General features: G+C 65.9%; 1 protein-coding gene across 1 annotated transcript; it reads right to left on the bottom strand.

Annotated features, from left to right (window-relative positions):
* Nucleotides 1-43: 43 nt before the first annotated feature.
* Nucleotides 44-9,090, bottom strand: AKAP17A (A-kinase anchoring protein 17A). Its single transcript, XM_024115482.3, has 5 exons — nt 8,877-9,090; nt 6,424-7,201; nt 5,683-5,831; nt 2,038-2,278; nt 44-1,086 (listed from the first exon to the last, which is right to left on the bottom strand). The coding sequence occupies exons 2-5, from the start codon at nt 7,183-7,185 to the stop codon at nt 151-153; spliced, it is 2,088 nt and encodes a 695-aa protein (XP_023971250.1). The 5' UTR covers nt 7,186-7,201; nt 8,877-9,090; the 3' UTR covers nt 44-150.
* Nucleotides 9,091-10,971: the final 1,881 nt, after the last annotated feature.

Here is a 10,971-nt window from a genome sequence, read left to right as displayed (position 1 = left end):
AGGAAAGGGGGCTGGAGGCGCTGCCTTCCTCACCAGAGGCCCCCTGGGTGTGCGGGGGCGGGGGGGCGGGGGGGGGGTGCTGCAAGCAGCAGCGGGACGTGCGCTGCCCGGTCCTGGCCCTCCGGGACGGCTGCCTGGGCCCTCCGTGCATTACCTGTTCCAGGTGCTGCGGTGCCGGCTGGGGGAGCCCGAGCGCGACCTCTCGCTGCGTCGGTGCCGGCTGCGCTTCCTGCCCGAGCTGCCCCTGCGGTCCCGGTCCCGGCTCCTCTCCCGCCGGCCGTGCCGGTCTCTGCTGTGGGACCTCCGCGACCGGCCGCGCTCGCGCTCGCGCTCGGGGCTGGTGCTGCGCCGGCGGGGGCTACCGTCCTGGTGCGAGCGCTTCCTGTGCGGCCGCCGCTCCTTGTGCGGCCTCGCGTCCTCCCGGCTGCCCGCCCGCCGCGGCCGGCTGCGCTCCCGCTTGGGCCTGTCGTCGCTGCCCCGGTCCCCGCTGGCCCGGCCGCGGCCCCTGCTGGGCTCACGGTTGCACTTGTCTTGCTCGGAGCGCGCGTCCTTCCTGGGCGCGCTCGGGTCGCAGGCGGCGGGCGCGGCCTTGGGCTGCTGGTTGTTGTCGGGGATGCAGGCGAGGACGCCGGGGCACCTCTTCTCGGAGGGACCGTCATCGGGGGCGAGCCGGCGAGGATTCTGCCCCTCCTTGCTCAGGGCCTCCTCCGCGGCGCGCCCGTTCACGTTGTGCGGGGGACCGGCGGGCGGCGGCCGGGGCGGGGCCTCGCGGGGGGCGCCGGGCGCGGGCAGGGCGGCGCCCGCGCAGCCGGCCGACACGGTGTGCAGGATGTCCAGCACCGGCTGCAGCAGGTGCGCGTGCGAGGCGCGCAGGCGCGCGGCGGGGCGGGGCCCGTCGGCCTTCTTGCTGAGCAGGATGCTGAGCAGGCGCTCGCGCAGCTCGCGCTCCCGGCGCTGCAGGCCCAGCGCGCGCTCCTTCTCCGCCTCCACTCGCCGCAGCTCCGCCTCCTGCAGCCGGCGGCGCTCCTCCTGCTGCTGCAGCCGCAGCGTCTCCTCCTGCAGCTCGCGCTCCCGCAGCTTCGCGGCCTGCGAGACAGAGGGGGCCGCGCCTGAGCTGCGCTCGGAGCCCGCACGGACGCTCCGAGGCAGCGCGGCTCTGCACACGCACGGCCGGGCGGGCGGCTGGAGCCCGGCCCACCTGACCACGCGCGGGCGTCCTGCCCAGCCGGCAGAGGAGAGCCCTGGCAAAACTCCTCGCCGCAGCCCCGGGGCGGGCCTTCTGTGCGGGCCGGGCCCCCGGCTGGCGGACGGGGCCTGCCGTCGGTGCGAAGGTCGCCGGCCACGGGGAGCTGAGATTACGGCGCGGAGGCGCGGGGCCGGGCCTGCTCAGGGTCTTCAATATTCACCATGAAACAAGAACACGCTGCCACAGGTCTCAGCGCGCCCGCCACGCTCCTTCCCGCGGACTGATCACAACTGTAACCAGACAACAGGTTAGGGTCGCCCCGCGCCTGACTCCGCGGCCCGCCTGCGCACCGGGTGCGCCCGGCCAGCTCCGTCCACGCCCCCGGCCCGGCTCGCGGCAGTTACTGGCCTGGCCTCCAGCAGGAGCAGCTGGGGGAACCGGGAGGGCCGTCCGCACAGCGCAGCTGAGACCTGTCAGCTCTGCAGCTGCGGACCGAGGGGGCACGGCCCGGCTCCAGGCGCCTGGCTTCCCGGGGCCACGGCGAGCACCGCGCATCTTCCGGCCTCCGCCCCGGCCGGCCCCGGCCCAGGGCGGCTGACCTGACGACGGGGCCTGAGCAGCACGGCCCCAGTGAGCCCCGCCCCGAGGCTGGGCGGGCGACCCTTGGTGGGCTCTGCCCCCCCCCCACCCCACCCCCGTCAGGCAGGCCCTTGCGAAGCCTGGACGCGGGGAGGCCGACCCACAGCTCCGCGGGCTCCCTCAGCGCAGGGCCCGGATCTGGAGCGGCGACCCCCGCACCGAGCCCACCCCCGGGCCGGGGTGCCGCGTCCCGCAGGCGCCGCAGGCGATACCTTGGCGCGGCCCAGCAGCGCGGCGAGGAGCCGGATGGACTGCAGGTTGCGCTGGGCCAGCAGCAGCTTGCGCTCCTCCAGCCGGACCCGCTCCTGCAGCTCCCGCTGGCCCTCCGCCTGCAGCCTCTCCAGCTGCTTCTGGCTGCGGCGGAGCTCGCGGGCCCTCTGCCTCTGCTGGCGCCTGCGCAGCTTCTCCTCCCGCTTCCTCGCGCGCTCCTGCTCCTCCAGCGCCTTCTGCTTCCTGCGAGACACGCGGGGCTCCGTGAGGCCGCGGGGGCAGGGGGCAGCGGCCGCGGGACTCGTCATCGTGGCGCTTCATCCCCGGAGAAAGCTCGGCCGCGTCCGGGGACCCCGAGGAGCGCGGGGCTCAGGGGCTGAGAGCTTCCGGCGTCATCCGAGGGAGAGTCCGACTGAGTGCGATCCCAGCCCGGAAGCGTGAAGAAAGGGGCGGATGGCCAGGGAGGACGCGTCGGCAGCTGAGTTTTGAACAAGAGGCACCCGGCTGGTGGAGGGGCGACGACAGACGCACGGGGAAGGCGCTGCGGCAGCGGCGCAGGGCGCGGGGAGACCAGGTCCCTCCGCTGGCCGCACGCACCCCGAGCACAGAGCCAGCGTGCTGGACCGGCCCAGTCCCAGTGGCAGCGGAGACACCCGGCCCGGGCTTTCACACCCCGGGAACCCGCGGGCCCTGAGCGGGAGGGAATCGGCAACGTACACGGCCGCAGGAAGGTTCCGGAAGCAGCGAGCTAAGGGCAAGACCAAACACGAGACACTGTACTGCATGGCCTTTCATAGGAAGTGGCAGAAACGACAAAGGCACGGGGACGCAAGCCCGACCCAGTCCGCCCTGGGGTGTCCCCCGATCAAGGGGTCCCGAGAGCACGCACTGCCTGGGGAAACCCTGCGAGGTCACTGCGTACGCACTCCCTGGAGACAGCGACTGTTCCATAAATACCCCCGCACCACACCCGCTAGCCTAGACCCTAACAACAACCTTTCCTCCTTCGGAAATGAGGATGCCACCGGAAGCAGGATGGCTGCAGACCCCCAGGGAAGGTCTGAAGACCAACGGATGTGTCCACCCGGCACACCCGCATCTCCCTCGAGCTTTAAAGTTCGCTGAGTTGCCGGTGGCGCCGGCACAGCAGAGAGGCGAGGTCGCTCTGGGCAGGACCAGAACCAGAAGAGAGACCCCTGAGGCCAGGAGGCAGACGGTCTGCAGAAGAGCCACATCACTCCCAGGGCGCCAGGCCCGGACGAGGAGGCGGGAGGACCCAAGCTCACCCGGACACAGAGGCGGGGGGCGGGCTGGGCACCGAGGCCGGGCTAACGCGGGGAAGCAGGACAGCTCGAGGGTGCCGGTGTCCCGGAGGCCACACACACCTGAAGGCCTCCCGCAGCAGGTGTCCGTCAAGAGCTGCGGGTCCTAGCGGCCTCACGGGCCTCAAGTGACCATAGCTCTCAACCGTGGAGCTCACGGCCTACGAACGGCCACGACCAGGAACGTGACCGCTCCTGGCCGGCTGCACTCCGTGCTCCTCATGAACACCAGAGGACCCAGAGACGCCCGCCCCTGACGGGGCACAGATGCCGAGGCTCCCGGGCCCGGCCCGCAGGCTCCGCCCCACAGCCCTGCCCGCCAGAGCGCACCCCGGGCGCCTGCCGGGCCCACCGCTCGTCCCAGGCCAGCCCTGCCAGCCTCCGCGGCCACAGCCGAGGCGCCGCCCTGGGGCTGCGAAGCCGGGTCCTCACCAGAACGTGTCCTGCTCTCTGTCCTCAGAGGCCACTCTCAGTCCCGTTTCCCCACCCGCTTTTCCTGCCATTAAGGTCAAGCAAATTGCCTTTAAGGAGACCTGAGAGCTGCTTTCAGGAAGGCCGTGGGGTAAGCTCCACGCCCCCCAGCTCGGAAGGCCGTGGGGTAAGCTCCACGCCCCCCCAGCTCGGAAGGCCGTGGGGTAAGCTCCACGCCCCCCAGCTCGGAACGCCGTGGGGTAAGCTCTACGCCCCCCAGCTCGGAACGCCGTGGGGTAAGCTCCACGCCCCCCAGCTCGGAACGCCGTGGGGTAAGCTCCACGCCCCCCAGCTCGGAACGCCGTGGGGTAAGCTCCACGCCCCCCAGCTCGGAACGCCGTGGGGTAAGCTCCACGCCCCCCAGCTCGGAACGCCGTGGGGTAAGCTCCACGCCCCCCAGCTCGGAACGCCGTGGGGTAAGCTCCACGCCCCCCAGCTCGGAACGCCGTGGGGTAAGCTCCACGCCCCCCAGCCCGGAAGGCCATGGGGTAAGCTCCACGGCCCCCAGCTCGGAAGGCCGTGGGGTAAGCTCCACGCCCCCCAGCTCGGAAGGCCGTGGGGTAAGCTCCACGCCCCCCCAGCTCGGAAGGCCGTGGGGTAAGCTCCACGCCCCCCAGCTCGGAACGCCGTGGGGTAAGCTCCACGCCCCCCAGCTCGGAACGCCGTGGGGTAAGCTCTACGCCCCCCAGCTCGGAACGCCGTGGGGTAAGCTCCACGCCCTCAGCTCGGAAGGCCGTGGGGTAAGCTCCACGCCCCCCAGCTCGGAAGGCCGTGGGGTCACAGTCCCCCTTGGAAGAGGAAGGACAAGGCCCGTTTGCGACAAGGGCGGGTGGGTGGTCCGCACGCCACTCGCGCTTCCCGGTTCTGCCTGAGGGAGCCGTGCTGACGCTGCGGCCCGGTTCAGTGCACGATCCAAACCGTCCCCGCCAAGGGCCGCCTCCTGAGGGCAGCCACGCAGGGAGCACAGCCTACACTCCCCGGACACCCGCTCTTCTCTCTGCACCGAAGGCCTCACTCCGGGGCTCCTGGCCCCCGACCAACGGCCACACCCTCGTCCGCTGCCCAGCCATCCCCGCCTCCCCGCGGGAGCCACGTGGGGCCCACTACCCTGGAACTGGGTTCCGGTGCAAACAAAGAACTGCTACCCGCCAAGACATCTCCACATCTGTGTTAGTGCTATCGGTGAAGAAGGGAAAACAAAACAGGAACCCGACAGCCGAGGCAAGAGGTAAGTCAATTCAGCCAACAGGTAAACAGACTGGTGAGCAATGAACTGCCCAGATCACGCACGCCTACGACTGAACAACACTCTACAAAACACACGACACCTTGACTGTAACACACACACACGCTGGAAAGAAACACCAAGCGCACACAGCAGCCGTGATGGACCAAGAAGAATCTCCTTGTTTTCCAAAATCCAGGAAGTATCGTTGGTCAGGTTGCTTTTGTAACTCACAAAGCAAAAGACTAAAGGGGGAAAAGGTCGTCCCCCGAGTTTTCCTTTAGACGCGTGAACCTCAGTTACTTTACAGACCTCCAAAATGAGGCTTTTTTGTTAAAACCTGCCAACGTCATCAGTTCTCTACTTCACTTAAAAGCAGCTTCAGCCTGAACGCAAAAACCTGCAAAAGGGCCAGGACTCCGCGCCTGTGTCAGCAGGACCCGCGCATGGCACTCAGGGAGGCTCGGAGGGGACGGCCCGCCCAGGGAGCCGGGCAGGGGCCACGCGGGAAGCGGGCGGCGATGTGCGGGGAGGGGCGGGGGCACACGGACGCGCGCAGGCACGCGGACGGGCACGCGCACGGACGCGCGCAGGCAGGCGCTCCCGAGGCCCGGCCCGGCAGGACGCACCTCTCCTCGGCCCTCTGCCTCTCCTCCGCCTCCTTCTCCCGGCGCTTCTGCGCCTCTCGTTGCTGCTCCAGCTCCTGAAGTTTCTGCCGCTCGAGCTGCCGCTTCTTGATGGAGGCGTCGCTCAGGTGTTTGGTGGAATCGAAAGAAACCTTCAGAGGCAGAGGGGGGCAGGTCGGGCGACCGGAGAGCCTCCCTTCCGCTGACAGCCCCGCCCGCGCAAGGCCGGCTCCCGGGACGCCCTCCCCGCGTGACCGCGGGCCCCGAGCCTCACAGTCAGCGCTCAGGAGCCGACTCCTCCCGAGAGGGGAAGGGGGCCACGGACCACAGGGACACCTCAGCACCCGTGTTACTGCGCTGGGTCACCGGAGGCCCGACGCGGCTGCCCTGGTGCCGGCAGGACACGCGCCCCTCTTCCCTCCTGCCACAGGGCCCCGAGGCCGGCTGCCGCGCCTCCCCCGCCCAGGCGCCCGAGCCGCCCGGCACGGGGCACGGTGTACGGCTGTAAAAGAACCGTCGCCTCGTTTCAAGGGACGTTTGGGGGCCCGACTGGAGCTCCTGCCACCCTCGCAGACACGGGCAGACGTTCGGCTCCCTGACGCCTCCCTGAAGACGCAGGTTCTGTGAGAGAAGCGCGGGCGCCGCCTGCTCCCCTCCCCGCGCCTGCTGTCCTGCAGGATGCGGGCCTGCCGCTGGGACCTTGTCCACGGGGCCCCGCCCGCGCTCCAGGGGCCCCTCCCTCACCTTGATGTTGCAGGCCACGGCCTTGCCGTCCTCGCCCTTATACATGAGCTTCATGCCGCGCAGGGCGCTCATGGCCTGGATGAAGCCCGCGTACTCGCGGTACTGCACGTAGGCCTCGAAGTTCAGGTGGCCCCCAAAGCTGAAGGTGTGGAAGTTGCGGCCCGTCATCTCCTCGCGGTAGGGGTCCAGCATGGGGATGTCCACGTTGCGGATCTCCCCGAAGCGCTCAAACACCCGCACCAGCACCTCCTCGCTGGGCTTCTCGGAGCCCGACTCCTTCAGGGCGAACCACTTGCAGGGCAGACCCTCCAGGTGGATGGTGTCGGGCCGTTCGCCCGGCAGCGTCTCGTTCATGTCCTTGGCGTCCCGGAAGAAGGAGTCCCAGTCGTGGCGGGTGGGGAAGTCGATCTTGAACTCGGCGGCGCGCACCTTGAGGATGTCGGAGAAGCCGCTGAGCTTGATGGTCTTGCCGTCCAGGCAGGCCAGGAAGGACCTGACCAGGCTCTTGTTCTCCACCTCGCCCTCGAAGCGGATGAAGTCCATGGTGCTCTTGGAGATGCGCAGCGTGGAGAACTGGTGGTTGTGCACCATGCCCTTCAAGCGCTCCATCACCTCCCAGTTGGAGATGGACTTGCCCGGCTGCTTCAGCTGCGGCAGCGCCACGCTGATGGTCATCTTCGTGATGGGCTTCAGGTACAGGCCGTAGGGAGGGCACAGCTCCACCGCCTCGGACGTGTCGTGCACGATGGTAGCCGCAGCCATAGCCGGGACCTCGGGCCTGAAACACACGCGCGCGCAAGGGGTCAGGGCCGGGCACCGGGGCGAGGTGTCCCAGGCTGGCCGGTGCCGCGGGCCCAGAGCAGGGAGGCCAGTCTGCTCTCTGTACGTCAGGCACACGGGCCTCTACGCAGGGAAAGGCCCTCAGCCCCTGAGACGCTGGTGCTTTTAATGAGATTACACTAAAGCAGGGGAGAAAACGGGCCGACAAAACGTTTGCACACAGTTGGCAGCCCGACTCCTCCAGCAGCGCTGACCTGCGCCCAGTACCCAGAGGCGCCCTCCCGGGCCAGGGCAGTGAGAGCCCAGCACGGCGGGGTCGGTCGCCGCCCTCGGAGTACACGGGGCAGGCCAGCTCCACCCGCCACCTCCACCAGAGGGTGCAGACACCTCACGGGGGAGGGCAGGGACGGCCCAGGACAGGCATCTGGGAGGGTATGTGGAGGAGGCGGCAAACACGGAAGAGACAGGAAGGAAGTTTCAGGCTGAAAAAAACAGCCAAGGACCATCGGCTTCAATTTCCCCACTGTGGGCAGAGGTACCCTCTCTGTGCCCAGATAAAGCATAAAAGTGACACGGCCTTTCGGAAACCGGGGGGGGGGGGGGGGAGCCCCTCGATGCTGCTGGTGTTAGAGTCTGATAGGAGGATCCGTGCCTGTGGCAAAAGGAGGCGGCGGTGGGGGGGGGGGGGCGGGGGGCGGGGGCGGGGGGGGGGGGGGGGGGGGGGGGGGGGGGGGGGGGGGGGGGGGGGGGGGGGGGGGGGGGGGGGGGAGCCCCTCCTCCTCCAGCTCTTCCCTCCTGGTGGGACCAGTGCCTGCTTCCAGAAAGCCAGGCCGCAGCAGCGCTGAGCCTGACCCACGGACACCAAGCCCTACAGGTGGCGGCCTCAGCCGGTCTGCCCGCCCACCCGCTAGCTCTCCTAGCTCTCCTCGGAGCTCCCTCCCCAGATCCAGGAGGAACCCCAGGCGTGCGGCCGTCCCAGCTGGAAGGAAGAGCCACGTGGCAGGGTCAGGGGCACCGCAGAGGGGCTCTGGCCTGGGCTGAGACCTGTGACTCCCCGCTCCACAGGACCCCAAAGGCCGCAGGGAGGGCCCGAACCAGAGCCCCGGGACACCCTCTCCCCTCCCCCGCCTGCCTGCCGGGAGCCCTGGTACACTCCCAGCTTCCCTGGTCGCCTGGCTTCTCCTGCATCCTGGGCGCGACCCCCAGCCCCTTCGCTGCCCTGATACCCCCAGCTGCCCCCACGCGATGCCCAGTACCTCCAGCCCCTCCAACTGTCCCCCCCGCCCCCCCCTTCCCGCCCCCCCTGTCCCCCCCCCGGTACCAGTGGCCTCCTGGGAACCCCCGTCTCCCCGGCCGCCTTTGGCTCCTCTCCCAGCCCCCGGTGTCCTCGGCCCCAAGATCCCCGCAGACCTCGGCCCCTGCTACCTCGTCACTCCAGGTCCCCCGCCCCCGGCTCCTCACAGACCTCGGCCCTCGATTCCCCGACTCCAGGTCCCCAGGCAGGCCTACGACCCCCGGCCGCCCGCAGACTCCCGACCTCTGGGTCCCCCGCCCCTGGGTCCCCGTTCCCGAGAGCCCCGCAGACCCCGGCCCTCTCATACCACGGCCACTAGGTCCCCGCCCCCAGACCCCCGCCCGGCTCGCGGGCGGAGGCGGCTGCGGACGGCGCTCACCGGCGCGGGGTTCCGCCTGCGTCCCAGGCCGCCGCCGCCCTGGCCCCAGCTCTCCGCGGGCCCCCGACGACCCTGGCAGGCGCGGCCTCCCCGCCCGGCGTCACGACCGTCCACCGGAGGAACCCCCAACGCGACCCGCCGGCGCCGCCCGTCCCTCTGACGCATCTCCGCTTCCGGCGCCGGGGCCCGCGGAAGCGGCCGCGCGGCGGCTCCCTGTTTCTCCTCCAGGCCATTGTCCCGCCCCCAGAGGCGGGACTTCCGGAGACGAGCTGGTTGTGCCGGCCGGGGCCTCCCCTCCCCCAAACCCCGGGCTTTGCACTGCTCATGCGCGAGCCCACCCCGCCCCCAGGCCGCTACCTGTGTTCAGGTCCAGGCGGAGGCCACACCTGGGGCAGGAGTGTGAGGCCAACTGCCTTAGGACCGGGACCAGGTGTTTGGGCCTAAATTACTATTATAATTATGCATCGCACATAATATATAATAAAATTTCATTAAAAACTATTACCTAATTACATATTGATTACTTTATTTATTATAGGAATTGATTCGTTGCATAACGTTATTATATTATAAGGTAATTACATCTACATATGTAATACAATGTTAGTGTAAACATATAGTATTTTTACATTTTGAATATTTTACATTTTAACATTTATTTTTCAATAATATTTATTTTTTAACCAAAAAAAAAAAACAAAAACAAAAAAACAAGGGGCTTCCCTGGTGGCGCAGTGGTTGCGCGTCCGCCTGCCGATGCAGGGGAACCGGGTTCGCGCCCCGGTCCGGGAGGATCCCACGTGCCGCGGAGCGGCTGGGCCGGTGAGCCGTGGCCGCTGAGCCTGTGCGTCCGGAGCCTGCGCTCCGCAACGGGAGAGGCCACAACAAAGGGAGGCCCGCAGACCACAAAAAAAAAAAAAAAAAAAAAAAAACAATAATATTTATTTTTTAAAAATATCTGAAAATGACACAAATTACATATCGATTATTTTTACTTACTTGACATATACTTTAAGTATTTTATCATTTTAAGGTGAAGCCTAATATCTAAAATTTAAATGTAAATAAGTAATAATATGCTTTAGGCGTTATATGTAACATATTTCACATGTAATGAACTTTTGCATAACTTTACATGTTACATATATTTTATGCATAATAATATACGTATAATTTAATGATATAAATTAACAAATGACAATTTATTAAGCTCCCACTTTATGCCAGGCGCTGCACAAAGCATGTGATTCTGATGCCCCAAATATGTCACAAGTCCCCACGTTGAAAATCCAGGGTTGGGGGCTTCCCTGATGGTGCAGTGGTTAAGAATCCGCCTGCCAATGCAAGGCAAACGGGTTCGAGCCCTGGCCTGGGAAGATCCCACATGCGGCGGAGCAACTAAGTCCGTGAGCCACAGCTACCGAGCCTGCGCTCTAGAGCCCGTGAGCCGCAATTACTGAGCCCGCACGCCACAACTACTGAAGTCCGCGCGCCTAGAGCCCGTGCACAGCAACGAAGACCCAACACAGCCAAAAATATAAACAAATAAGTAAATAAATTTATTTAAAAAAAAAACAACCCAGGGTCAGAGAACAAGAGCACAGACCCTCTGTTTTTCAACAAAGAAAGTGCCAAAGCATTTGCTTCAGAAGGGGCAAGGGTGGGTAACTCCACCCTATGTCAGGTGGAGTTTTGAAAAGAGGCTCCTGGCTATTTGCTGGGTATCTGCTATGGGTGAGATATGTAGTCGAATTAAATGCTACCCATATAGTCAAATATAATCATGACATCCACCTGACAAGGAGGAAATAGAGGATCCAGGGTCCCCCAGGTAGGGGGGGGGTCCCTCTTTGAACACAGGCTGGCTTCTCAGTGGGGTATGCATCTTTTCTGTCTTCTTTTGTCTTCTTCTTCTGGAGAACGTAAAGGTGATTGGTGTTCCCTTGAAAGCCATTCTCCCAAAGGCTGCTTGCATGTGGATGGCTTGCTTATTTCCCTGGAGAACTGTTAAATTTGGAAACTGCTTTTCTGCTGTGTTCTACCAAGCAATTTGCAAAGTGAATTAAGAAATGAGGTATTCACTTCTTTGGAAGCG

This window comes from Physeter macrocephalus, chromosome 7 (genome assembly GCF_002837175.3).
Source record: "Physeter macrocephalus isolate SW-GA chromosome 7, ASM283717v5, whole genome shotgun sequence".
Classification (NCBI taxonomy): Eukaryota; Metazoa; Chordata; class Mammalia; order Artiodactyla; family Physeteridae; genus Physeter; species Physeter macrocephalus.
This window is presented reverse-complemented; position numbering and strand designations above follow the sequence as displayed.

What these genes read in the sequence shown, in the direction of transcription:
- AKAP17A (XM_024115482.3), bottom strand. Translation starts at nt 7,185, where the DNA reads ATGGCTGCGGCTACCATCGTGCACGACACGTCCGAGGCGGTGGAGCTG. An exon ending in AGGCAGAGGGCCGAGGAGAG is followed by an intron (nt 2,279 to 5,682) that starts GTGCGTCCTGCC and finishes CGTGTCTCGCAG; the next exon opens with GAAGCAGAAGGCGCTGGAGG. An exon ending in CGCTGCTGGGCCGCGCCAAG is followed by an intron (nt 1,087 to 2,037) that starts GTATCGCCTGCG and finishes TCTGTCTCGCAG; the next exon opens with GCCGCGAAGCTGCGGGAGCG.